The sequence below is a fragment of the Neovison vison genome, chromosome 14 (assembly GCF_020171115.1).
Source record: "Neovison vison isolate M4711 chromosome 14, ASM_NN_V1, whole genome shotgun sequence".
In the NCBI taxonomy this organism is placed as follows: domain Eukaryota; kingdom Metazoa; phylum Chordata; class Mammalia; order Carnivora; family Mustelidae; genus Neogale; species Neogale vison.
Window position 1 is genome coordinate 34468976 of NC_058104.1, and position 27584 is coordinate 34496559.

At 51.1% G+C, this 27584-nt stretch overlaps 2 protein-coding genes across 2 annotated transcripts in view; one reads left to right on the forward strand and one right to left on the reverse strand.

Annotated features, from left to right (window-relative positions):
- On the reverse strand, positions 1-26385 carry SCNN1G (sodium channel epithelial 1 subunit gamma). The gene is made up of 13 exons (XM_044233870.1): positions 26308-26385; positions 22398-22745; positions 20607-20904; positions 18776-18966; positions 17491-17594; positions 14437-14600; positions 6560-6658; positions 4830-4947; positions 4229-4307; positions 4088-4145; positions 3830-3891; positions 1791-1866; positions 1-1516 (listed from the first exon to the last, which is right to left on the reverse strand). Exons 2-13 carry the CDS (start codon positions 22712-22714, stop codon positions 1154-1156), a joined length of 1929 nt encoding a protein of 642 aa, XP_044089805.1. The 5' UTR covers positions 22715-22745; positions 26308-26385; the 3' UTR covers positions 1-1153.
- The window catches only part of USP31 (ubiquitin specific peptidase 31), a 91977-nt gene continuing 90285 nt past the window's right edge, over positions 25893-27584 (forward strand). The window contains exon 1 of the mRNA XM_044233869.1: positions 25893-25934. The gene's annotated coding sequence lies outside the window, so the exon portion shown is untranslated. The remainder of the gene's footprint in view (positions 25935-27584) is intronic.

Consider the following 27584-nt stretch of genomic DNA (forward strand, 5'->3'; position numbering starts at 1 on the left):
TGTGTGCCAATAAAACTTTATTGATGGACACTGAACATGAAACCTTGTATAATTTTCATGAGTCCCAAAAGAGTCGTCTTCTGATCTTTTTAACCGTTGAGAAAAGTGAAATAAAAAATAGTCCTAGGTCACGAGCAAAACCAGGATCTGGCCTATGGGTGGCAGTTTGCTGCCCCGACAGTCATGTCTGTAAGTGTTTAGAACAGCACTCAGCTGCTGAGCTCTCATTGGACACCTACTGTGTGCCGGATACATGTTAGGCACTATTACGTTGGAAAGTGTGAGTCCAGGAACGGCTGTCCGCGGTAGTCGGCTTGCTGGGGAGGGGCAGGCCGTGAGGGGGTGGGGCGGGCTGCCTGGGAGGCAGAGAGGCTTTATCCAATGATCCTTTGCGCCTTGGGCCACCGCTGGACAGGGGTGTCCAGCAAGGCCCTTTCATGGGCTTTCTGTGCTTGGGTAATGGGCCCAGGGCACTGGCTTAGCTGCTCAGAACGTGGCCCCACCCCTGCTCCCAGAGTGAGGAGCTCGTCATGCCCCCAGGGCCCCCCCCACTGCCCCCCCCACACACACACTCCAAGGATCTCAGGCCAGCTCCCTGCCTGAGGGCACAGAGGAGAGACCTTGCCCCAATGTCAGAGACTAAGAACAGTTAATTCGCAAACAGCCCCAGCGCCGGGGCTGGTGCTTCTTCCTGGCTTTGGTACTAGGCAGTGGCTGTCTGCCCTTGTTACTTCGGGTCGTCGTACGGCTGGGCCCCAGCCCAGGCCGGAGGAGCGGGTGAAACTCCCGGCTTGCGGCTTTGGAGGAGTCTCTCTCTCTCAAGATCTGGTGAAATCTCTGTCAGGCTTCCTTCTGGCCTTCGGCCGGCCAGTCACCATTTCCTTGACCCCCATCTCTCTCTGGAGCAGATGTGTGAGGGGTTTGGGTGGCCGGATCTTTCTCGCCCTGGACGGCTGTGAGCATGGCTGGGCAGGGTCCAGGGGGTCGCTGCACACACCCAGGCCCCATGTTGTTGGTCAAAGGAGACTTTTAGTCATTGTCTCTGAAAAGCCCAGAGGGGTGCCAAAGGGTCCCCTCCACATGTAGGAGACAGGGTCTAAGTTCTCAGACCACGGCCGGGGCTCCTAGCTACATCTCTCTTCACCTCCTTGCCTCAGGATTCAGCTGGTATCTGGGTGTCTGAGAGCTGGTCGGAGAAGGCCCTCTCCAAACGCAAGGTATTGTACCTGGGAGGCGGTGTGCCCGGCACCTGGGTCCCTGGGGCTGGAGGCAGGCGCAACGCCGAGGTAAAAGTGGGCAGGTCATCATCTATATCGAGGCCTGGGTTGTCCTGGCCCTGAGGGCCGGGGGGAGCGTGCCTCCTGGCCCACCACTCCTTGGCCTTCTGCCACTGGTGGCGCGCAATGATAGAGAAGGAGTCGATGAAGAAGACCTCAATGATCTCAATGACACAGACGACAGAGCAGCTCATCCACAGGCCCAGCTGGCCCCCGAAGTTGGACAGAAGCATCTCGATCTGCAAGGGAGGCCAAGCCAGATTGTGAAGAGGGTCCTCCCTCCCAAGTTGGTCTCATGCAGGGACCCCCGATTCCCAAGGGAGCTCCTGGCGAGTCCTGGCCCTGAATGGGTTTAGAGGGCTTTCTGTCCCCTCTTCCTCTTGCCTGCACTGATCCCAGGCCTGGCTGGCCTATGGTGGCCCCACCAGCTCAGACTGGATCGCTGGCAAACTGGATCTGGGCAGACGGGCACATTTGCAGACCCCGGACGGGTTCCAGAAGGAAGCTACTCACGCTGTTGGCGGGACTCTCCATAATGGATCGCTGGTTCAGGTCTTTGTAGAATATCAAGAGTTTGGCCAAGTCAGTCCTGCAGAACGTCCAAAGCGCCAACGTGAGTTAGGTGCCTTTGCATTCTACCGGACGACCAACGCTTTAGTGTGACTCTCTCCCTCCTGCCCAGACCCCAGCACAGCCCAGGCCCTGAGCTCCCTGGGGGTCCCTGGTCCCCCAGGGCTCTTTCTGTACCTGAGAGCACATCTCCAGCTGGGCCTGGTTGTTCAGGCCATTCCTTCCCTCTAGAACCATTTCCTACCCTCCAGACTAAGTCAGTCCACCCAGCTGTCCTCCCCTAGCACCCTGTTCTTCACTAAACCTTGACGTTGCGATAGTTGGATTGCAATCTCAAAGATGTACAAGGGACACACAGGTGATGTACACGGGTGAGCTAGGCTGGGTATAAGGAAATAATAATGACCGTAACGACAGCCAGCCTTTAATGGACACTGCCTGTGTTGCCACCCACCCTTCCAAGCATCTTACGTGAATTCACTTCTTTGATGCTCACAACAACCCCATGTAGCTCTGTTTTCATCGTCCCCACATTTTATAGATGTGGAACCCAAGACCCGGGTTGGTTAAGTAACGACGTGGCCAAGAACGCACTGCCGGTCATTGGCAGATCCAGTATTCAGACCTGGATGAATCTGGCTTCATAGTCCATGCCGTTAGCCGCTGTACTATATGGCCTCCTGCTAGGACTGTGGCAAACTGGAAAGCCTATGCTTATTCCAAAGGGGCAGCTGTTACTCAGCTCTTCGGTGCCAGGAAGAACGGAGGTTTTCTATTTCCAGAACTCCTTATCTTTCAAGGAAATCCAGAAGTAACAGGTTTCTTTTCTGGAGCTCACTTTGGTCGAGGGGTCAGCGGCTTGCAATGCTTGGCTTGAGAGTCTGCAATGGCTTGGCTAATGTCTATCTTTATGGCTCAACCGTAAGCACCCTGTCTGCTCACTAATCTTGTCACCCCCAACACCGGACACAGCACCTGGCACCTAGTGGATAGTCAATAAATGTTGGAGGCCGACCTCCATGGGGGCCGGGCCCAGTACTGGGTCCTGTGGAGATGAGAAGGGCTCAGAGAGATTCGGGGTCACGTACACCCTATCTCACACCTTTGTCTCCATCCCCTGGGCTCCCCGAACTCTGGCCTGGCTGATTCTTGCTAAAGCTCTCTTGGAAGCGAATGTTGACATGGAAAATATAAGTGGGATCAGGAGCTGCATAGCTCTGAGAAGTGTTTTTCCACCTGGGTCAAGATATGTCAGGAAGCCATGAAATCAATTTCCTAGGCCATGACCAGTGCCTTTGACAAGGCAAAATAGGATAAGAAATACCAATCGCAGCCACAGAGATGTTCAAACTCTTTGTCAACTGATATAAGCACTAATCATTCCGAATGGTGCCGTGGTCACTGGGATGGATATGAACAGCTGGGTTGGCTACACCAGCTTGCAGGGCTGAAGATCAGCCCGAGTGCTTGGCAAATCATAAGGAAGTGCTGTTCTGTGAGACTTTTTTTTTTTTTTTTTTAAGATTTGTGTTTTTTTTTTTTTTTTTAAGATTTTTATTTATTTGACAGACAGACCACAAGTAGGCAGAGAGGCAGGCAGAAAGAGAGAGGAGGAGGAGGCAGGCTCCCTGCTGAGCAGAGAGCCCGATGTGAGGCTCGATCCCAGGACCCTGAGATCATGACCTGAGCTGAAGGCAGACGCTTAACCCACTGAGCCACCCAGGTGCCCCTCCATGAGACTTTTATCTCATGTATATATTCAGTGGAAAACCATTTTCATACTGCGGGTTCTGGTCAAAGCCTTTGAGAGCCCCAGGCCTAGTGCAGGGCCTGGCTCTGGACACGAGCTTGAGCGATAGTTGTTGAATAAAGGAACGAGTGAAGGAACAAGAGAGGGTTTGGCAGCGAGGAAGCAGGTGGGGAGGCTGGGGCCCAGGGCCAGCAGAGGCAGAAGAAACGGGAGGGTGGGAGGGTCTGCTTACTTGTTGAGTTTTTTCTTTATTTGCTGGCCTTGGTCCCAAGTGAGAACGGGTAGCAACCATTTCTGTGATAGAGAAAGAAGGAATGACCTGGGGAGCTGGGGATGTCTAGAGAGCCCAGGGCCAGCCCCTGTGCCTCCCCCTCTCAGCCTCCCCTGTGCATTCCCCTCCCCCACCACCCGAGGCTGGAGGACCTAGGCGGGCAGGACATCAGGCTCCTGGCTGAGGATGTGAGGGTGAAGACAGGGCAGCATAACTTACCTCGGAAACCACGGATGGCCACTGTGCCAGACTGGTGGTCAGGGTCCACTCCTTAAAGCTAAGGGGGAAGGGACACAGAGTGAGTGTGGGCGGCCCAGCCCGGCCCAGCCCTGGGTGCTCCGTCCTGCCAGGCCCACTCACCTGCAGGCTTCCCGGCACACGGCCTGGCAGCCCAGCTCCTCCCGGACGAAGGCTTGGTGCAGCTCGTAATAGCAGTACACTGGGGGACAAGGCAGAGGGCAGTATGAGCTTCGGGGCCACCGCGCTTTTCCAGGGGGGTCACCCATGGGGCCCTCAGAGTATCCTTGTAGTGATTTCTCCTCCCCTTTGCTACAAACACTGGTTCTCTGGAGACAAACGCTGAGACAGAATACTGTGGAGGTTAAGGACGTATGTTGCCGGGTCGGCAGTACTGGCTTTGAGTCTCACTCTGTTACTCCCGGGCTGTGAGACCTTGGACAAGTTGCTTAACCGCCCCGAGCCTCAGTTATCTGTTCCGGGAAAGGGTTCCATCTGTGGTTCCTGCCTCTTGGAGCCGACAGAGGTGGCCAGCCTCTCAGCACAGGCTGGGGTTCAACCTTTGGTCCTTAATCGGAGAGTGGAATTTAAGCCAGGCTTGAGGACAGGAGTAAAACCCTGCTTCTGATCTCTCTCTCACTACCTCCCACCTGCAAAAGGCCCTGCACAGGCTGGTGCCGAGGCTGGGGGACCCCCCCCTCCAGCGGCGGCGGGTCTCACTCACTCCAGTTGGGGTGCTGCTGGTAGTTGCAGTAGTTGGCTGCTGGAGGCAGAGGCTGGTTGTACTGTGCGCACCCGCATTTCTCCACCATCTTCGTCTGGAAGCATGAGTGAAGGCAGATCTGAAAGACAAGACCCAGGGGTTCCCTTCACCTCCTTGCATATGGACACCCAAGAGCTCCCTCCCTGCACCACCCGCATCCAGGGGGCCGGCTTCCCGCAGCCTCGGCGGACCGCATAATTATGCCCCTTGTGGCACAGGGGACCAGGCCAGGGGTGGCCCTGGAGTCAAAGGGACCCGGGGTAGAAAAATGAGCATTCAGATTAACCAACAGGTGGAGAACAGGCTGAGCTGGGGCCGGGTCTCGGGTGGTCCTTTCTCAGTCACTTGAGTGCTGACACAAGGGAGTGGGGGACATCAGATCAGAGCAGAAGCCAAGAAACAGAAGCAGAGTCCCTAACTTTTCTCTTCTCAACCAGTCCTTCCACGCTGGATTCTTAGGGATCATAAGCTCCCGGCGTGTCAACAAAGCTTGTAGCGTACAAGCTCAGGGGGAGACTCTGCAGGCAGGCTACTCCTGACCAAATCCCAGATTTGCCACACCCCAGCTGTGTGACCTCAGGAAAGTTCCTTAACTTCTCTGATGCTCTGGTTTCTTCACGGTTGAAGTATAGCAGTACCTGCTTCACGAGGTTGTTGTGAGCACGAAATGCACTGCCGTATGTAAGTTGTTGGTACATGGTAGCCTCTCACTAAATATTATCCAGGAGTGTCTTTCCAATGAGTTGACCTTTCCTTTTGGTCTTGAAGTCAGTTTGATTGTATTTCTAGTATAAGTAGACATTCTTTGACTAACAGTCTCTTTTCACTTAGCATTTCTATCACGCTCAGCTCGGAGGTAAGCTAGAGGGCTCAGGGCATAGGAATACCCACTCTTTTTTATTCTTCTGGGGTGATTTTCATGAACTGTGAGCATCCCAGGAGGAGGGGGGGCTGCAGACTCCCAGAATTGTAAGAGAAGGCATAACGGATGATCGCACTGAGGGGTTGCAAACCCAGATGCTTTCGGGGCCAGTGACAGAGGTAATACACTAGGGGCCGGTGGGGACTAGGGAGAATGAGAACACGTGCGTCCTTGCACAGGGCAGCTCCGCCTACTGTTTACACTGCCGGGCTATGGGCCTAATGTTGCCAGATCTTGTTTTTCAAGAGAAGCTGGAAATCTGGGTTTTCTTATGAAATTCCCTGACTTTTAAACACCATCCAGGCCAGAAGAAAAGTAGGTGTGTGGCCTGGAAGGGGCCTGGGAGCTGCCAGTTCGCAGCCCCAGACCCAATCCTACCTCCCTCGGTGATTGCCAACAATGACATCACTTGTCCGAGGACATCGGCGAGCGAGGGGCATGAGGGGCCCAGAAACCAGGCTCCTGACCTCTCCGCCAACACCTCTCCCAGACTGCTTCTCTCCCGTCCCTCACCTGCCAAGGCCTACTTAGGAAGCAGGCCTGTCTCGGCTGCACATTGTGTTCCACGCAAACCTCAATCAATTCAGCTCTGGTTACGGACGGATTGAAGAGGACTGGAACCAACTGGTGTTGTTTGTTCTTGAGGTCTTTGGATGAACCCCAGGAATTATCACCAGAGTTCCTGGTCCCGGACACACCCCAGCCTATAGATAACTGTCTCCTGTGTCCAAGCCACAACCCAGGGCTGCGCGCCCCCTCCCGCCCATACCTGGAGGGAATATGCCGCGTTGTAGATATTAGTGACGGGCACGTCGCTCCCGTCCTCGGTGCACTGGCTGTAGGGTTCGCTCAGCTTGAAGGACTCCGTCTGGAATCACAGCAGCACACATTCAGTCTTACCCTGTCCCAGGATCCGGGCGGGGGAACCCCTGGGAGCTGAGCATTTAGTCATTTATTTAACAAATATTTCTTGAGCACCTAAGAGGTGCCTGGGGCTATTCTAGGCTCTGTGGACTCAACAACGATCAGCAGAGACAAGCTCCCTGCTCTCATGGAGCTGACTTTCCAGTGGGGTAGACAGACAGCCAAAAGGCAAATAAATGCACAAGATAATTTCGGATAATTATGGCCAGTGATCGAAATGGGAAAGGGGACTGGAGGGCTTGGGGGGAGGGACACAGTCTTCCCCAGAGTGATTGAGGAAGACGCCTTTGAGAAAGGGACATGCTGGCTCAGCAGGGAATGGCAAGAAAGAGCTGGATTTGCTAAGAAGTGGAGGAAGGGGATAAGGCAGAAGCAACAGCAGAGGCTGACGGAGGGTAGGACCTGGGTGGCTGGAAGGCGAAAGGAGAAAGATGAAGCCTGAGGGGGAGGCCAAGGCCAAGTCATGGCAGCCTCCTGTGTCAGGCTGAGAAATCTGGATTTGGATTTGAATTTCAAAAAAAAGCCATTAGAGAATCCGCTGGGAGGGCGCAGGAGAGGGAAAAAAGAGGAGCAGTGGCTGTCGGCTTTGTGGGATTCTCCTCCTAGGGAAGGACCCATTTCCTATCCTCTTGTGTTCTGGTCCCAGAAGCTGACTTGGAAAAATTGACTTTCTTAGAGAGGGCCAAGGAATGCCCCGTAGAGTGGAATGATACCCTGATCAGAGGAGGTGAGAGAATCATGACTCACAGTTCAAAAACCTTATGAAGGGCGCCTGGTTGGCTCAGTGGGTTAAGCCTCTGCCTTCGGCTCAGGTCATGATCTCAGGGTCCTGGGATCGAGCCCCGCATCGGGCTCTCTGTTCAGCGGGGAGCCTGCTTCCTCCTCTCTCTCTGCCTGCCTCTCTGCCTACTTGTGATCTCTCTCTCTGTCAAATAAATAAATCTTAAAAAAAAAAAAACAAAACCCAAACCTTATGAAATACTATTTTACCGTGGTTTACTAAGTTTGGCTCTAGCTTAATATTTGTTACTGCAAATGAACAATCCAGACGCGCCAATTAAAAAAAAAAAAAAAAGAATGTCTCCTAAGGGGCAATGCTAATTGAATATTAATTGTGACCAGTTTATAGCCACTTCCTTGGTTTTTGTTTGTTTGTTTGTTTTTGTTTCGTTTTGTTTTCTGAGAATGGGAGAAAAGGTGAAATTGATGGCAGATTTGTTGGAGGGAAAAAAATCTTTTTTTTTCCTGCTCTGGAGTGACCAGATAGGGAGAAAGATAATGGGGTTGGGAGGGCAGAGGTGGAATCAAGGAGTTTGAGCTCGGTGGAAAATGTGGACAACTCAAGTGGCTGTACTCTCCTTGTGTTTGCATTGTCATCCAGCTGGTGACCATTAGTCTCCCTCAGTTAACTGCGGGGACCTCAAGGGCGATGACCGGTGCCCATTTTAAAACATTTATGCAATAGAAGCAAAGGGGAAAGCAACCGTGTGGTCTCCTGTCTTTTTTTTTTTTTTTTTTAAGATTTTATTTATTTACTAGACAGTCAGAGATCACAAGTAGGCAGAGAGGCAGGCAGAGAGAAGGAGGGGAAACAGGCTCCCCGCTGAGCAGAGAGCCCAACATGGGGCTTGATCCCAAGATCCTGGGATCATGACCTGAGCCACGCAGGTGCCCCAGCCTCCTGCTTTCCTAGGAGAGGAGTAGACCTGATCTCAGATACAGAGACAAGTGGACAGGCAGACACATTCTCGTACATTCCCTTTGCCTTCTCACTAACAATAGAGGGAGTATCTTTCCTTGTCGGTACAAAATAAACAGACTTATTTCATTTCTCCACTAGCTGGATGGGCTAACAAATTTAGAGTCTCTAGAACATGCCAGGGTAGACTGGGCCCTGGGGTGCGAAGGTGCTGACTGTGGCTTCCCTGGAGGGCACTTCAACTCAGTGCCACCCTGAGCTTCCCCCAAGCTTCAGGCTCGCTGGGCAGATGTTCCTTCAAGTCCCCGATTCCTGCTGAGCTGTCCTAGAGCCCAGTGTGTGGCGGTGACTATAGGCTCTACCTGGCTGGGGCAGGCATGGGGCAGGGAGTTCAAGACCCCGGCATCTAAGTGACAGGGTCTGTCTACTTGGAGAGGCTGCAGCTGGCAAAGGTGGCCAGAGCTCTGTCTACTCTGAGGACCACGCCATGGGCCACTTGCAGATCGTGAGAAATCATCTCTTAACTTTCATGCATTTGAGTTCACTGTAAGGAGCTTATTGAACTCAGAGCCCGTGGGGTATTCAGGTGTCTTCCTAAAGCAGGGAGGGCAGGGTGGGGAGGGGAGGCGGGTGGGGCGGGCACTCCAGCCCTCCCTCTCTGGCTCATTCTTTTTCTCTCCCTCTCGCCCATCTTCCCCTTCTCTCTCTCTCCTCCACCATCAGTTTTTCAGAATCGCTGATCTGCCCCTGACCCCTGGGGACACAGAAATGAGAATGGGTATATATGTATGTGAACAGAAGCAAGTTTTGTGTATATGTGTGTGAACACACCTGTGTGCTCACACACATATACACACAGTGTGTACATGTGTGTATACACACATACACACATGGTGCGTACATGTGTACGTGCGAGACGTGTGTGTGTGCGCATGCACGCATGGGTGTATGAAGGTGTGATTGAGTCTCTGTGAGTATACGTGTAGGCAACAGGGCCCATTTTTATCAAACCGGACCTTATCTGCTTCCTTCTTAGGATCCTGGGGTAGGCCGGCATTTGCACAGGAATCCTTAGCTTCTTAGATTTCATTAATTTATTTGAGAGAGAGAAAGAAAGAGAGCATGGGCCGGGGGGGTGGGGTAGCGCAGAGGGACAAGCAGACTCCCCGCTCAGCGGGGTCGATTCCGGGACCCTGAGATCATGACCTGAGCCAAAGTTAGACACTTAACTCTCTGGGCCACCCAGGTGCCCCTCCGCTCACTTCTTTATAGGTGTGAACTCTGCCAGGGAGAGGACCAGAGAGCAGCGTGATGTCCTAGATGGAATTATGGATGGTTTAACTCTCTTTTTGCTTCTGTTCGGTTTTTATATTGTAATAAATTATAAGATTTATTTGTGCATGGCAAAGTTTATACTTTTAATCAATGGAGAAAAGAAAAATAATGACTCAATATATGAAGTTAGGACTACTGTTGACTCTTTGGAGGAAGTAGTGAATTCTATCTCTACTTCACGTCCCACAGAAAAAAAACATTCCAGTGGATTAAGGTATTAATTGAAATAATAAAATAACTGAAAGGTAACTCAGTTCAGTATATGATCTCAAGGAAGAAAAAGCCTCAAAAAACGTAAAAGCTGAAGAAGACAAAGATTTTGACTATGTAAACATTTGAAATGTTTGCATGTGAGCATAAAGAAAAGCGAACGGAAAGCACAAACTGGGAAAGATATTTGCAACACATACGGCAAACAACTAGCACGTTTTCTACATATATGGAAGAACGCAACGTCTCATAAAGAAGGAAAGTGTCACCAAGGATAAGAAAAACTTTCCTAACCACTCTTTTCGCTTCACACTTATTTTTCCTTTCTGTCACATTCCTTTTCTTAAAAATAAAAGTGCGCCGTGACAGCCAGTATTTTTGGAACGCTTACTGCATCCGAAGCGCTCTTCCAAGCGCTTCGTGTGAACCAACTCATGGAGTTTTCATTAGCCTATAAAGTCACGTTATTATTATCATCCCCATTTCACAGATGAGGTAACTAAGACATTGAGATTACACAACCATGGTACAATGCTGGGCAGTTAAGCCCTGTTACGCGTATGCTTGCCAAAAGAGGTGTGTGCGCGCGTTTTGAGATAAAAACGAACAGGAGGGTTTGCAGTGTAGTGAAGTCTGCGCTCTCTCCAAGACCTGGCTGCGCACCACCCTGGGTGAGCTGTCTGCCCTTGCCCACTTCCTCATCTCCCATTCATGATCCGGCTCATTGTACTTTGGTTTCTGTTCCACTTCTTCTGCTGAAAACTGCTCTGGCAAAAAACCACCGGTGATCTCTTGGTTACCAAACCCAGACAGCACCTTTTGCCCTTTCTCTTGACTGACCTCTCAGCTGCATTTGGCACGTTGGTTCACACTTTCCTTGAAGCTCTCTTCTTTGATTTAATCTGCCAACCATTCTTTCTGGCTTCTGCTTCTCATTCTCTGCTGCTATTTCTCCATTTTCTTTCTGCTCGGCCCTTACGCATTTGCATTCTGTCTCGGGTCTTGGGTGACAGCATTTATTTCCAAGTCTAGAGTTATGCTAGATGACCGCCCCAACCCCCACCTCCATTTTTCTCCTGAGCTCCAGGTTCATAGCATTTCTGGACATTTTCACCCCGATTCCCCAAAGGTCCAACAACTTGGGTATGTCCCAAATGGAAGTGGTCATCTTCCCCCACAAACTTATCCCTTCTCTTGCATTCCCTAATTCTGAGCCCGGCACCTCCATTCCCTCCCACTGCCCAAACCAAAACCTAAACATCATTCTAACTTCCCTCTTAGTGAGGACTTTCCTTGCTGACCTTGGCTGTCAAGTCCGTTGCCTCCATGCCTCCATTCATTTATGCTTCTGCCTCAGCTAAGAGCCTTACCGCTTCTTTCCGGAATTATGTAAAGACGCTGCCTCCAGTATTTCGATTACTTTATCTTGACTACACTTCAACCAAAGAGATTTCTCAGGAAGTTTCACTATTCAGCTTAAAGTACTTCCTGTGACCCTTTGTCACGGCTTTGCCCTTTGCTTTCATTAGCCCGTCCTGAAACTACTTGCCTGACACTTGTCCTTCAAGAATCTATCAGCTAGGAAGCCTTCAGCTTCAGCAGCTCCCCACCATCTATGCAACCGTCCATACATCCATCTACCCATCCAACAGTAGTTACTGAGCATCTACTATGTTTTAAGAACTGAGCCTGGTAACAAGACAGAATGTCTCTGTTCCCACGGAGCTGGTCACTGTATTGCAAAGCCCTGTGGTCTTAAAGATAAGATCTCTAAAGGCAGGTGTTCTGTTGTATTCATCTCTGAATTTCTAGTGCTTTGGACACCACGTCCCTCACTAAATGAAGGAAAATTTTTAACCAACTGATTGCGTCTACCAGCTTAACATGCCTATTGAGAAAAATAAGTAAACAGAAAATAAATAGGGAAGGAAGGAAGTCTAGTTTGTTTGGACTTCTTCTTAGTAACCCCGTGTTGACCTCTTAATAATCCCTAAGATTACTTTTTGTTGTTCCAAATGCTCGTAAATCAGAAGGAGAGCTGACTGACCCTGCTCTGTCACTTTGGTTTTCTACATCTCAAATTAGGTATAGCAGAAAACCCACCCCTGTCTTTGTTTACCCACCGTTGTTTAAGAAAATGTTTGCTTAACAAAGTGGTGGGTGTTTCTAAGCTCAGAGAAGGAAATCAGAGGGCAAAATTCCTCAGTTCTTACACTTCTCCAAGCTCTTGATCCTCTCGCCCAAGCCTGCAGACACCATAAGGGGTAGAAAGGGACGAGAGGGCAAAAGGATAGGTAATAAAAATTTCTTAAAGGATAGGATGTACTGCAAATCCCAAGTCCTTGTTCAGGGTGCAGGTAGAACTGCGTGGGCAATGTTGGGTGAAAATGTTCACTATTCTGATTTGGGAGTTTTGCAATCCTGGTGAAGAGAACAATCAACGACCCAGATCCTTAAGTGGTACCCCAAAGTCTTTCCAAGCCACCGTTTCATAGCTTGGGGCTCAGGATTATTTGTGGGGGGAGGAGCAATCTGTATTCCCACAATCCCACAACACTTCCTGTCTTGAAACAAACCTCCCACATTGGAATGTGCCTCCCGAGAGCCCCCAGATTCCAGGTAACCATCTTGATTGTTTCTCTTGTCCAGGATTGTCCCACTTGATGGGGACACAGAAGCCACAGATTTTCTCTGGACTGTCACCATGTACTCAGTTCATCATCTCAACTGTCTCAACTTAAATATTGCTTCCTTCAGAAAGCACTCCTTGAACTTGCCGTTTCCCCCCATTGGAAGCCGTAGGTCAGCCAGCCCCACGATAGATTCTCATGCATCCTGCATTTCTCCTTGGTAGCACAGATGATGATTATAATTAATCACTTGTGCAATTTTTTTGTTTGTGATTGATCCTCTCTGCTAGACTCTAAGCTCCAAAAAGACAGTGAGTGTCTTCCGCTCTGATATGGTCCCAGCGTCCAGCATATAAAGACGCTCAGAAAATGCTTGTTGAGTGGATAAATCATGGAAGGTGAGCCCCGTGCTCACTGTATCCCTTTATAACCCAGTACGAAGCCGTCATTTATGGCTTTGCTAAAGCTTTTCTCATTCTGCCTTTACCTTCCCTCAGGAAGACACACTTTACTTCTCCTCTCATGTTGAACTACTCAGCTTTCTAAAGCTGAGCTTCCTGGGTTTTCTGCATCTTTTTTTTTTTTTTTTAAAGATTTTATTTATTTATTTGACAGAGAGAAATCACAAGTAGATGGAGAGGCAGGCAGAGAGAGAGAGAGGGAAGCAGGCTCCCTGCTGAGCAGAGAGCCCGATGCGGGGCTCGATCCCAGGACCCTGAGATCATGACCTGAGCCGAAGGCAGCGGCTTAACCCACTGAGCCACCCAGGTGCCCCGGTTTTCTGCATCTTGAATAGTCACTTGAACAACTGGAGATTGAACAATCAGTTTTTTGGTAAAAACACAGAACCTGGGCTCGTCTCTCAGAGATTCTGATTCACTGAATCTGAGTCAGTCATGTTTGGAAACCATGGCTCTGGAGGACAGATTTGCAAGGGAGGAAGACAAAAGGGGGAGAGTTACTGACATAAAAAGTCCTCAGTTCATGAGGTGCCTGGGTGGCTCAGTGGGTTAGAGCCTCTGCCTTCGGCTCGAGTCGTGGTCCCAGGGTCCTGGGATCGAGCCCCAAGTCAGGCTCTCTGCTTGGTGGGGAGGCTGCTTCCCCCTCTCTCTCTGCCTGCTTGTGATCTCTGTCTGTCAAATAAATAAATAAAATCTTAAAAAAAAAAAAAAGACCTCAGTCCTTCAAACAGGAAGATTGCATTAGTGGAGTGTCCAGGGCACCCCCCTCACCTTGTCCTTCTGTTCCTATTGGGCATCGTTGACTCAGGGATTTGAGTCTACAGCCACGATGTGCTTCTGTTGACAGGTTATGAGTGTTTTTAGCACCCACTGAGGTCAGAGAAGGTCAAAGAGTTGAGGGAGAAAGAGGTTCTTGGTGAATGAGGTGAAACTGATGGAAGTATGATTGGCTAAACAGAGCTCTGATGGCCCAGTGACTTTCCATTGGCCACTAAGGAGTGGCTTACATGCCTCATACACGTTTAGGTGGCCCAGAAAGAAAGGTGTTCATCTGCTCTATTTATGTTAGTGACAAATAGAGTGTCTGATGCTTTGCTCCCAGCACAGCTTCCATAACTGCTAGTATCTGTCTTTGCAACCAGCAAGGTTTCTTCAGTTTTTTCCCAGAATGGCATCCTGTGGCCTCGTTAACCATGCAGGAGATACAAAAACAGCCTTCAGGAGAACAGCTGGAATGACAACTGTGGGACCTTTTAGCAAATCCGGGACTCTGCTTCCTCTCGAAACCAATACACTTTTCCATAAGCTGTACCTTATTGGTTATCCTTGAGAAAAGAGATCTGTTCTCCTTGCCACCCCTACAAAAGTCAGAACATCATTCTCTTACCAGGTGCATCCCTATGGAAGTGGCCATGGCAGGCTCGATCTCTGTCCCCACGTCCTCGATGAAGGGGTATTCATCCTGTCGGTGGACAATCACCTTCGCCCCGCTGGAGGACACCAGGAAGGGGTTGTACTCCTCTTCGTTTATGTTCAAGATGACCTGAAGCCCTGGGAAGACAAAAGGCCACTGTGGTCAAAGGCTTGGTAAACATTCCCCGGCAGGAGCCTACCTCTCTAGCTACTTTGGGAGGCTCCAAATCAAGACGCAGGCATTTTCAACACACAGAAGGTGCACAGGGCTAGACCGGAAGCCTCGTGGAGAAGACGGGGTGGAGGGCTGGTGCCCAACTTGCTCACTGCTGTGTCCCCCCAAACAGTGTCACTGCCGCAGTTCTGCTGAGCAATAAAGGAGCTGTGACCCTGCCTGAGATGTGCGGCTCCTCGTGGTCCTTTGAAATGGGGCATTCTGCACAGTACCCAAAGGGACGTGCAGGGCTATGGCTGCTGAAACCCTTATAGAAAAGCACTAATGGGCTATTTGATCACTGGTCTAACTTCTCTCCCTACTCTGGTTCCTACCCTTGCACCCAGCAGCCAGAGGGATCTTGGGAAATTGGATGGCACAGTCAGTTGGGCATCTGACTCTTGGTTTCGGCTCAGGTCATGATCTCAGGGTCAGGAGATCGAACCCAGCATTGGGCTCTAAGCTCAGCATGGAGTCTGCTTGAGACTTTCTCTCCCTCTGCCCTTCTGCCTCTTTCTCTCAGACAGATGAATACATCTTTTCAAAATTTTGAAAAAGTAAAATTGGAAATCAGATCAGGTCACTCCCTTGCCTGAAACCCTTCAGGGCCATCTCGTTGGATATATGGGAATCCCACGAAATAAAATCCATAAACCTGACTGTGGCTGTCACGCCTATAGTGATGCAGCCCTGCCTCTGTTTCCCCCCTCGTCCCCCTCCCTGCTCTCTCAAGAGGCTCCTGGCACACTGGACTTCTAGAGCTTCTAGAGCACGTCAAATTCATTTCCTCAGGGTTTTCGTACTTGTTAGTGCCCCAAATGCTCTTCTATGGATCTTCTCATTCCTGACCAACTCTTGTCACACATGCCTCCTTATTTTTAAATAAAACCCCCATCCTGACCCCAGCACCCCCTTCCCTTTCATTCCTTGATTTTCCTTATTGCCCTCATTAGGATTTATAAGCAGAAAATGTCTCTGTGTTTGTTCATTCATTTGTTCTTTGTCTCTCCCCACTGTAATTCAAGCTTCCTGGAAGCAGAGACACTGTAGTGTCTCTGACGCCTGGAAGAGGACCTAACATACAGCAGGTACTCAATAAGTGTTACATGAATGACTGAGCAAATGAGCAGGGCCTATATGGATTGAAAATAGAAAACTTTGAGAGTTCAGGGGGTGCCTGGGTGGCTCAGTCGGTTAAGTATCTGCCTTCAGTTCAGGTCATGATGTCAGGGTCCTGAAATGGAGCCCCGTATCCGGCTCCCTGCAGAGCGGGGAGCCTGCTTTTCCCTCTCCCTCTGCTGCTCCCCCTGCTTGTGCTCTCTCTCTCCCTTAAATGAATAAACAAGATCTTTTTTTTAAAATAAGCAAAATCTTTAAAAAAAAAAAAGAATGAAGGAAAAGAAAGGAAAAAGAAAATTTTGAGAGTTCATTCTGACTTCTTCCATTTGCAAATAAAGGCTCTGAAGCCCAGAGCAGTCAAGTGATTTGCTCAAGGTCACACAGCACATAGGTAGCAGATCTAGGACTCTGCAACTCTTAGCTCCCAGTTCCCACACTCCTCCTTCCCACCAGAGTATGTGTCCTGAATTACGGTTTCTTGCAGTCTCGGTAAGAATACACATCACACAGACGCAAAGGCCAGGAATCCACATACTGTTTTCCTCCATGACAAAGCCTTGCCTTTCCTTGGGGGAGTGCGCCTGTGTATCACATCGTGTTCGATTTGCTTAGGACTTCGCACAAATTCCTCTTGCGGGTAAGCCAGGCCCATCTGTCCCTGCCTGTCCTTCAGCAGTCATAGTAGCTGAGCAGGGTTGGTGGCAGGGCTAGAGGTCGTCACGGTATTACCGGGGCTGGTGGTAATAGTCATAACACCACCAACAGTAGGAATGACGATCACAGCCAGCATTTGTTGTGTGTTTCATGTGTGTTCCCCTCCCTCTAAATCCGTATGTTGAAATCCTATTCCGTAATGCGACAGAATTGGGGGTAGGGCCTTTAGGGAGGTAATTAAGGTGAAATGGAGTCATAAGGCGAGCCAGGATCGCATAGGACTGGTGTCCTTATGGGAATAGGAGGAGACACCAGCGCTCCCTCTCTCTGTGCCTCAGAGGAAAGGCCAGGTGAGGACACAGCAGGAAGGCAGCCATCTGCGAGCCAGGAAGAGAGCTCTCCCCAGAAACCAGATTCACCAGCATCTTGACCCTGCGCCCCTCACCTCCAGAACCGAGAGAACATGAATGTGTGCTTTTCAGGCCTCTCGGCCTGTGATGTTTTGTTACGCAGCCTGGACAGACCCATCCAGTGTGTGCCGGGACTTACTGGGAGCGGTACACACAGGAAGTCCTCCCGAGAGCCTCAGAGCAGGCACGTTATTATGATGTCCACTTTGCAGACGCTTGGCCCTGTGCAGTCACTTGCGCGGGGCCGCACGGTGAGGTGCAGAACTGCGTTATCTCAACCAAGGTAAAGGTGTGTTTGCCTCCCTCATCTCCTGCTCCGCATATCTGGGTTCAAGCCCATCCGAAAGCTGCCTGCGCTGCGTTAGCTCGTTCCAGCTCCAAGCTCAAACCAGAGCGGTTTTCCCGCAGCGATGTCCTATGCTCTCTCTCTCTCTCTCAAGTAAAGAGGAGACGTCAGAAAGGAAAATAGACATTGAGAAAGAAGGAGCCAGCATGGACGCTGATGGAAACGCTACGGCCAGGGGGGGAAGTGCCGTCCCTGGTTTCGGGCCAGACGGAGCCTTTCTGGAAGGCTCGGGCACCCCAGCTGTCCCGCTGCCGGTGTGCTCACCGTTGGTGCAGATTTCCTTACCATATTCGCTGCCCCCCATGGACGTGCTGAGGATAGTCTCGTTCTCTCTGTTGTTGAACGTGTAGCAATTCCCATACATTGGATGGTGGAACAGCGTGAAGTTCCTATGAGGAAAAACACGGGTCAGAAAGCGCCGTGGTGGGGCCGCCCCTCGAGCGTCTGAGCTGAAGGCTGGATGGGCCGTGCTTACGGGGCCGGCTCTCTTTTATGGGCAAGGGAAAATGTCTTACTTTCTCCCCGCTTTGGCCTGATAAGCCACAGACAAAGCCCGCCACCCAGCCCGAGGCACACCGGTGTGGGACTCTGCTCTGCTCTGCTCTCCTTCTCAATCCTCTCATCTCTGTCTCCATCTCCAGGCGGCCCTCCTTGTGTCATTTGTCTGCTCTCGCATTCCTCGGCTTGTGAATTTCTTAGCCAACACTCGGCATTTTTTTCTATTCCAATACCGGGAAATGACCTCCAGAGAAGGTAGCACATCACCCGCTGGCTTTAGAACCCACCCCTCAGGCGAACACGATTCCAATCACTCAGCTTCAAAAGGACCAATATAGCTACGTACATACAGAAAGGGTTCGTGTTTACATAGAGTGAAGTAAGCCTTCTGGAAAGGCAGGAACACTCCGGAATGTCCCATCCCTGCTCAGTCACCACCAGGGGTCTGAGTGTTAACTTCAAGGCAGAAAGCTGGGGGAGCTCACCCATCCGGACGTAGACCCTTCTTCCTCTCTCTTTGCCACCTTCCCTTCCTTCCTTTGTTTCTTCCTCTGTGCTAGCTCAGCCGTTCTCCATCACTGGTGTGTATGATGGTCGCGTCCAAGGTTATACACAGACCATCAACCACTCTGTTTTTTGAGTAATTTAAGGGCGCCTGGGTGGCTCAGTGGGTTAAAGCCTCTGACTTTGGCTCAGGTCATGATCTCAGGGTCCTGGGATTGAGCCCCGCATCGGGCTCTGCTCAGCAGGGAGCCTGCTTCCTCCTCTCTCTCTGCCTGTTTCTCTGCCTATTTGTGATCTCTCTCTCTCTCTCTCTGTCAAATAAATAAATAAATAAAAATCTTATAAAAAAGTAAAAAAATGTTTATGAGTAATTTAATGAGTTCAAGGATATTTTGGCTCTGTGCCATTTCTATCTTCCTCACTGACTCTAGAGCCTGGCACCCACGTCAGCTGTTTTCCAAAGGGCAGGGGCAGTGAGAAGAGCATCTTCTACTCCCAGGCCCTCCCCCGCAGAGCTGCAGGTGCCAGCCCGGGGCTCAAAGCCAAGGGAGCGGACCCCTCTCCTGACCTGGCATCGCAAGACACCCCGTCAAACAGGCAGGTGACCAGCAGCTCCTCGGCAGAATAGCTCATGTTGATCTTCTTCTCCAGAGGGACCTGCGCCATGATGTTCATGTAGTGCAGCTTGTACCACTCCTGGATGGCATTGATGCCTGAGCTGAAGTTGTAGAGGGCACAGTGGGACGTGTCATTTGAGCACTGTGAAGAAGAGAGTGGGCTGAAGCCATCGGCACCAGCACGCGCCTTCCGCAGGACGGTGAGGATGAGGAACTGGGACTCTAGACCAGACACTCGGGGCGGCGGGAAGGGTGCCTGAAGCAAGGATGGGCTTCCTCTTACTTCCGGGGGCTGAGAGAGATCGGCCTCAAAGACCAAGAAGGGGCTGAGAGCAGGACAGAGTCTCACGGTCCCGACTTCCTGTGACTGCTTACCAGATAAGAAGAAAAACCAGTTTCCTTAGCATCTCCAGATAGCGAGGCCACGGCTGATTATTGCTACTGACCTCCCACACACCTCTAGCCATTTCCTATTAGGTCAGCAGTCTAGAAATCTGGATGCTTGCCCAGACTCCAGCATGATTTCTCTGAAGGATCTTGGGCAAGGCGTTACGGCTCCATTATTGCACTTGCCAGATGTTGGCTAAAACATCATCCTTCCCAACCTCAGAGAGTAGTTGGGAGGACCAACATTTGAAATATAAAATAATGAGAGCCTTATAGGGAGACGGTAGTATGTTTCAGATGTTCTCGTCACACAGAGCTTGGAAATTCTCAAATGCCTGATCTAGCTCTCGGGATGACGGGGTGGGTATCTCAGCAAAATACCCAGGAAGACTTTGAAAAGGCTCGGTGGTTAAGAGAAAGGGTCCCGGGCGCCTGGGTGGCTCAGCTGTTGAAGTGGCTGCCTTCGGCTCGGGTCATGATCCTCAGGGTCCTGGGATCGAGCCCCACATCAGGCTTCCTGTTCAGTGGGGGGTCTGCTTCTCCCTCTCCCACTCCCCCTGCTTGTGTTCTCTCTCTCGCTTTCTCTCTCTGTGTCAAATAAATAAAACTTTAAAAATCCTTTAAAATAAAAAAAGTGAAAGGGCCATTTTTTCAGGATTGTAAGGTGCCCCGGGGTCTCACAATTGGCAAGCCTCCTCGCTAAGTTATAGAGGAGGTATCTCATCTCATAGAGGAGCCTGGGGCATGGAGAGATAGGGTAGTGGGTTGACTTTGCCCGGGACACTAATGGAATTCAATTTTGGTGAATGGTTGCTTCCTCGGGGCCGCTCACAAAGGCAGGTCCTGCAGGGATCTTCGGCCATTTCTGCTCCTTGTTATCTATTTTGTTCCTTCAGGGTTCTGCACCCTAATTTTGTTTTGGTGGAATGTCCTTTCCTCTATTGGGTACAGTCTGATGAGACTGTCCACCATGATGCCTCACCCTCTGTTAGCCATTAGGCGACCCAAACTTGGCCAATCACATAGTCCCAAGATGGGACTTGAATCGTCTTTATGAATGGATTAGCAAAAAGCCTGAAAATAATTGAAGTTTATTTAATCCAGAGCCATATGTGAAATGACTCCAGAATTTCTTGCCACCTAGATCCCTGGATCGTCGCTACTTCCTGTCCTTTGAGAGGCTTCCATGAGCTACTGGTCCCTTTCTAAGACATTTTTTTTTTTTTCCTGCTTAGTATTGCCCGAGTCAGTTTCAGTTGCTTGCAGAAAATTCACCCTGAGCTGGTTGTATTTCTTTGAACAGGGCCACTGAGACCGTGGCAAAGGAGAAACCTTCCTGGACCCACTATCTGCAGCCGCTCCCATGCCCCCCAGCTGTGAGGACGTGCATCTCACCAGTCGGAATCCCACCACCTCCTTAGACCCGTGGACGTGCATGGCATCTGACGCCTTGTGAATGATGCGCCCGCTGAACTTCCGCTTCCGCCCCGTGAGGAAGTCCCTGACCTCGCCGGTCTCATCCTGACTGAAAGCCATCAGTGGGACCAGTCTGAGGAATTTGGGCCCCTCCGAATTCCAGGACTCTGCCTCTCGGCGTCTTCGAGACGTATTCTCCGGAAAGCCATACAGGGTCTTCAAGGCCACTCTGGTCTCCTGTTCCAGGTCAGCTAGAAGGTCCCGCACCACACTGTACCTGCCAAGGTGGGGAAGAGTCTTCAGGGGAAGGGCAAGCTCCCCCGACAGAGTGCTGGCCCTTCTCCCCTCCACTTCCCGTCAGTGTGTGACAGCCCTGGGCCCACTCCCTCCTGCCTCCTTGGCCAAGGAGACCAAGGCTTTTCCGATTTGCCCCATCCAAAGTGACTGTTGGCTTAAGTAAACGGTGACAGGCTCCCGGGTGACCCTTGCGTGACTTCGTATGGCTGCATTTCTGCCACTACCATCTGCTTGCTCTCAGGGTGTGTTGGTGAGTTTGCCCCAACCAGCATTTCTGGAGTGGTGACTATCAGGTGCCTCCCATAAACCAGCCACGGGGAGGACAATTACAGTGCAGACAATACCTGCTAACCAGAAGTCCATCCAGGGGACAGGCTCTGTCTCCACTGAGCTCACTTGACCCTGCCCACGAATTCCCCTTGAATCAGTGCCGGGAGGGGGAAGAGGTAGAACCGTCACCTTAACAACCCCCAAAGTTTTCTCATCTGTGAAATGGGAGTGTTGCCGAGATTCTGAGTTTATCCCGTGTGTGTGTGTGTGTGTGTGTGTGTGTGTGTGTGCAAACATTCACTATTAAGTTTTTAATGGAATTATATTTGTTAATATTTCGCTTCTCCACTACGACTTAGCTCCATTAAGACAAAGACTGTTGGGTTGTTCAGGTCCGTGGCCTCGACTCTAGCACACTGCATGGCCGCTCGTCTGATTATGGAATAAGCGACAGATGGAAGAGAGGGAGGGACCAAAAGACTGTGAGGTAGAGAATGAGTCTTAGACCTGATTTTGATTTTGCCCAGTTGGTTTCCTTTGATACTCTTCCTCCCCTGCTCCTCCCTTCTCTCCACACCCACACCTGCTCGGACAAATTCTGCCGGATTCAGACCTGCCTCGCAGATCAGTTTTCAATCATCCTGAGCAGGATTCCAGTGACCCATTTAAGAGCAGGCCCCGTGGCAGACAATAGGGCAGGACCAAGGGTTTATCCTGCGCAGAGCCTGGTGATCTCAATTAGTGGGGCTGGGTTCCCTCAGATGAGGGTTTGGGGCAGCTGAGATGCTTCCGGAAGTCATCTGGGTGTCACTTCTGAGTCAGCCTCCCGCTCACTTTTGGGGAGAGTGTAAGCTTACAGGGCTCCGGGGAAATGGCTAAATGGGGCGGTGTGTGCTCCTGTGTGTCCACGCACTCAGGTGCCGGGGCTGGGGGACAGGCCTAGCCCATTCCAGGCCCAACCTCCAAGTGAAACTGACTCCTGCCGCCTCCCCCTCCTGCACATCCTTGAACTAGTCCCTCCTCAGGAGCAGCTGATAGAAAACTTGGTACAGATTTAGAACCCGGGAGAGGGAGTTTACCAAGTTTGGCAACGAATTCAGATTTCTAAAAAGCGTGTCTGCGGCCTGGCTGGTGCCTAGTACCTTGGAGAGGGGATATGGCCTTTGGACCCCCCCCCCTCCCCGCCCTGCTCCTGCCTCTTACTTGTAAGGGTTGATGTTGCAGATGGTGACAGCGGGAAAATCCAGCTTCTGGAAATGGACTTTGATGGAGACAGAGACGGTGTAGAAGGAGGCCACGAGGAGAGCACACTGCCAGAAGATAAGGGCCACGGCAGTGAGCGTGAACAGAATCCACAGCAGGCGCCGCAGGCGGCCGCGGGACACCACGATGCGGCGACAGCCGTGGGTGTTGGTGTTCAGACAGTACCACCGCATCAGCTCTTTGATTGTAGGCGCCTGGGGCCCCCTCACCGGCAGATTCTTCTTGATTTTGGCTTTGATCTTCTCTCCAGGAGCCATGGCAAGAATGGGATGTGGAGGGGCAGGCACGCTGGAGAGGCGAAGAAAAGCAGGTGAGCTCCCAGCTCCCGGCGCGACCCCCCCACCCCCGACTCCCCCCTAGGGGCGGGGCGGTGCCTGGAGGCCGGACTCTGGGTGACACGTGCCTTCCGAGGCCACCTCCTTTTTTCCCTCCCAGGCGGGACAAATCTGCATTCTGAGGTCCCAGGCCCCTTTTCCTGGGTATTTGGTTTTTTTGGCCACTGCCAAAGGGCTGCCTCCTCCCCTTGCAACCCCCTGTGGGGTCTGGGTGGGGTTTAACCTGAGAATCCCCCAGCAGGTTTGAAGAACCTTTCGCCTGCGTGCCTGGAGCAGGAGCCCTCGGCACTGCACACAGGCCTCTGTACCACTCTTGCCAGCGCTGCCGCATTTAGAGCAAGCCTCCCCCACCTTATCGCTTCCCTCAACCTGCCCCCTTGAGGGCAGCATTCCTGCCCCTGGTGTCTCCCTCTGCGGGTAGCCGAGCAAGCGCCCTGCACTCTTTTTGACAGAAAGAACCTGCCAAGAGAATGGCTCGGCAGCCAACTTAGAGCCTGTTCAGTGGTGAGCTCCCAGCTTTGTTTTCCAGGCTTTTCCCCGCTGCTTTCCCTGCCAGTGGAGTTTCTGTTTCATTTCTGTTTGACCTCTTCTCTTTACAGTCAGGCTTTTGGTGTTTCTAGAACACCTTCTAAACAATAGCCCACAGCTCTTGGCCACTTAATATTTCCCAGGCATTGTGCCATATTTCCTTGATTCTAAGGGATCGCTAATTAGGGGAATACGCTTTGATTCAATAACAGCTTTGTTTGGGGGAAAGTGATGGAAAGCAAATTACTACATTCATGAACGTCCGAGATGCACTGCAGTTACAGAAACTTCACAACATGCAACCATATTCTTTCTAGAAATGAACTAATACACGTGTATTGTAGGCTATATATATATATATATATATAATATTAAATATATATTATATTAAAATATATATATATAGTCTATATATAGGGAGAATCCTCTCATGGTTATCATATATAAACTCTCACTAGTCTCATAGATAGATACAGTCTCTCTCTATAAATAGACATATAATCTATGCAGATTTCATTTTGTGTTTCAACAAGCTCAGAGAGGTGGAGTCGTTCATACAAGGCCACACAGCTAGTAAGGGGAGGAACTGGATTAGAACCTTGCAGCCTTCTCCACCACCATATATGCTTCTGAGGGGCCTGGCATTGTGCCGGGCGCTGCCCCCTCCCCAAGGAAGAGGGAAAAAGAAGGGTTCCTGAACTATTTAATTTCCAAACTCTGGACAGTCAGTGTAACCGCCTCCAGACAGCTGTGAGCCCTGGTAAAGGGGGAGAGGGGCTTATACGGAATCTCTGCCTCCTGTGCCTGCCTTTGGTGACAGAGGCAAAGTAGGGTAGAGCTTAATTTGGAGTAGGATATGGAGGGCGGGCCCCATGCCCCCAGAGGGCCTGCATCTGGGACAAGGACTTTTGCTCCATCAAGTTCTTCGGGCAGGGTTCTGGACTGCACGAGTTACTTTTTCTCCACGGGAGATAGTGGATAGTGGCCACATTTGGGAACCGGGGGCAAAGCTGGGAGGCTTCCAAGTTTATGATGTTAGTGGGTTTCAGGTTTATGGTGTAAAGGAAATAAGAGTGCTTGGGGAGGGGGAGGCCAGGGAGAGATGTCCAGAGGCAGCTACCTCCCTCCAGCAGCGCCCCCTCCCAGATGCATATGACCTTACTGGGATGGAGAACCTTCTCAACCCTCAAAATTATGCTGTTAGCCTCTCAGCAAGAGGAATGTAACTTATTTTATCATTGAAAATATTTCTCATCCCCACCTCTTTTCTCTCTACAATTCAAAAGCAAATAAGTTAACAAGTTTGTTCCTTTGTTTGTTTTAAAAACCTGGGGGGGGGGCTGGGTGGCTCAATTGGTTAAGCATCTGCCTTTGGCTAAGGTCATGACCTCGGGGTCCTGGGATTGAGCCCTGCCTTTGGCTCCATGCTCATCAGGGAGCTTGTCCCTCCATCCCTCCCCTCATTTGTACTCACGCACAAAGAAATAAATAAAATCTTTTTAAAAATTAAAAATTAAAACCTGGATCCAGGTTTAATTTCCTGTCAAATAAGACTGCAACCCAGGGAAGGTTTTCTTCTGTGGGAATGTTTAGAATCACAGATTCTGGGTGCTCCTGTCTCTAACTCTCCTCACTGAAGACAATCCCTGGGGTTCCTCTGCCCCATCAGCTCCTTCTCCAGGACTGACCTTGAGCCCAGTGGATCAGCCACCCGTGTCAGTGAAACTACCGGCAAAAGGGGGGAACCCATCCGGCCCATCACAAAACAGATAAATGTTCACTCAAACAGTGTTCCAACTTCAAAGCAAAGCAAGGTTGTGGTTACTATTGTGTTGTGCTGCTGGATAAAACATGATGCCTTTGGGAAGAACCCAGAGCTGACACCAAGCATTTATGCTCTAAAGTACTTTACTGTACTTTGCTTTTCAGTACTTTACTTTCCAGCTCATTTCCACAATAGATTTCTGAGGTAGGCATCCTCATTCTCCCCATCATACAAATGAAATGGAGACCCTGAGAAGTTTAGTTTGTCCAAGGTCACACGAAAAAGTGGCTGAGCTGGGATTTGAACTCAGGAGTCCACACTCAACTACTAGCTGTGCTGCTCCTCGAATAGCAATAATAACGACAACAATAGCAACAACAGCAAGAATAGCGGCTGCCATACACTGAGCCTTTCCCTCTTCCAACCATCCCACGCAGCTCTTTTAACACATTACCTATTTAATGCTCATAATTATATGAAGTAAAGTACTGTGCCCATTTCACAGAGAGGAGAAACTGAGGTTCAGAGTGATTAGATAACTTGCCCAAAGCCACACAGATAGCAAGACTCAAAGGATTTTTTTTTTTCTTCCAAATTCCAGGGTCACTCTTGACGGCCATTCTCTACCTGCCCCGCTGGCTCACCCCCGACCTCATCTATCTCCCATGCCCCAGGAAGGGACCCCAAGCCTCAGGTTCTAGGCGCGGGACCCGAGCTCCTCCCCGGCGACTGCACAGCCCCCGCCTACCCTGCGCAGAGCGACCGCACACGGTGCTGTGGCAGAAGGCAGTCTGCTGAAGCCGCTGGAGAGAACCCAACCCGATTCAGGTGTTGAAAACATTCCGGAAGGTAAAGGGAACAATCGCGGTCTAGTATCACCAAGGCCAGGAAAGGGGGGTTGAACAGGGGCTGCGCGGAGAGACAAGGCAAGGCGTAGCCCGGGACTCCGGGAGTCCTAGATCTTGTTCCTGAGTAGCTCAGAAATGCTTATCGCCCCAGCTCCGTGTCCCAGGCCATGGCGTACACAACGCCAGAGAGCTGGCTGGACCTGGATTGACCTGGGAAGGTGTCCCAGCATCCTGGCCACCGGGAGGCAGCCCCGGGCGGATGCCAGCTCCGGCGCCTACCGCGGGGACCGTGTCCGAGAAGCCACCCTGCCCCGCGGCCGCTCCGGTGCCTGGGAGCCCCAAACTCGTGCGACGCGACCTGGCTCTAGGCTCACCTCGCTCAGTTCCGAAGAGTCTGGGGCTCGCGTGCGCGCGATCCGTGAGCGCTCTGTTCTGCTCGGCCTAGAGCGAGAGCATCCCGCCGCAGTCGCAGCCTCGGGCTCTTGTGGGCCGGACCTGGGCCCCGCCCCTCCAGCCCCGCCCCCTCGGGGCCGCCCCCACCTGCCCAGGTGTATTCCCCAGGGCCCAGGATCTGCCAGCCGCGACTCTGCAGCGCCTCCTGCCACCCTGAGGTCGCTCTGCGCCCGGGTGCGTCCAGCACTGTGTCTTGCGGTGGCCCGGCGCAGAGCCTGCTGCCTCCCTGAGGCCACCCAGCACCCTGCATTTCCTCTGGGTCCGGGCCCCACCCACCAGCACTTCACAGCGCCTCCTGCTGCCCTGTTGCTGCCCGACACCTTCCACTGCCGTTCTATTGGACGCCCTTCCACCCCAGCACCAGGAGAAATCCCAGGCGGCATTTCCCGCCGGGCCCCTACTGACCTGCATCACCAAGCTGCTTCAGGGCCCGCTGCCTCCGGTTGTGGGCAGCAGGGGCTTTGCAGAAAGGTCGCTTATCATTTATTCTCTTCCGCTGCCTTTTCATAATGACTCACACACATAGTTTTAAGAAAGGAGCTTAGAAAATCGCAACTGGGGGGCGCTTGGGTGGCTCAGTCAGTTGGGCATCTGCCTTTGGCCCTGGTCATGATCTCAGGGTCCTGGGATTGAGCTCCGCATCAGGCTCCCTGCTCCCTGGGGTGTCTGCTTCTCCCTCCCTCTCTCTCTCTCTCTTTCTCTCTTCCCCTCACTCAAATATATAAATAAAATCTTTAAAAAAAAAAAAAAAAGAAAGAAAGAAAGAAAAGAAAATTGCAAGTACAAGGGACCATAGGGACACCTCGATCACAGCCCATTAGAGTAGGGAAGAAACAGGCCAGGAGAAAGAAGGGTTCTGTTCGCACACAGGACTTCTCAGACTTTAACATGCATATAAGCTCTGTGGATCGTGTTAAAATGCAGATTCTACCTCTACAGGCGTGAAGTGGGGCTTGAGAATCTGCATTTCTAACTTTCCAGGTGACACCTCCGTTGCTGGTCTGTCACCATGCCCCACCTGGATCATTGCCATAGTTCCCTGATTAATCCCTCTACAGGCTATGGTCAATATACCAGCCAAAGAGTTGCCATTAAATTAGAGTCAGATCATGTCACTCTGCTTAGACCTATTCGGTGGCTCTTTTGTTTCATCCTTAGCAAAAGCCCAAGCTCTGTGGTCACCTGCAAGGTCCTCCGT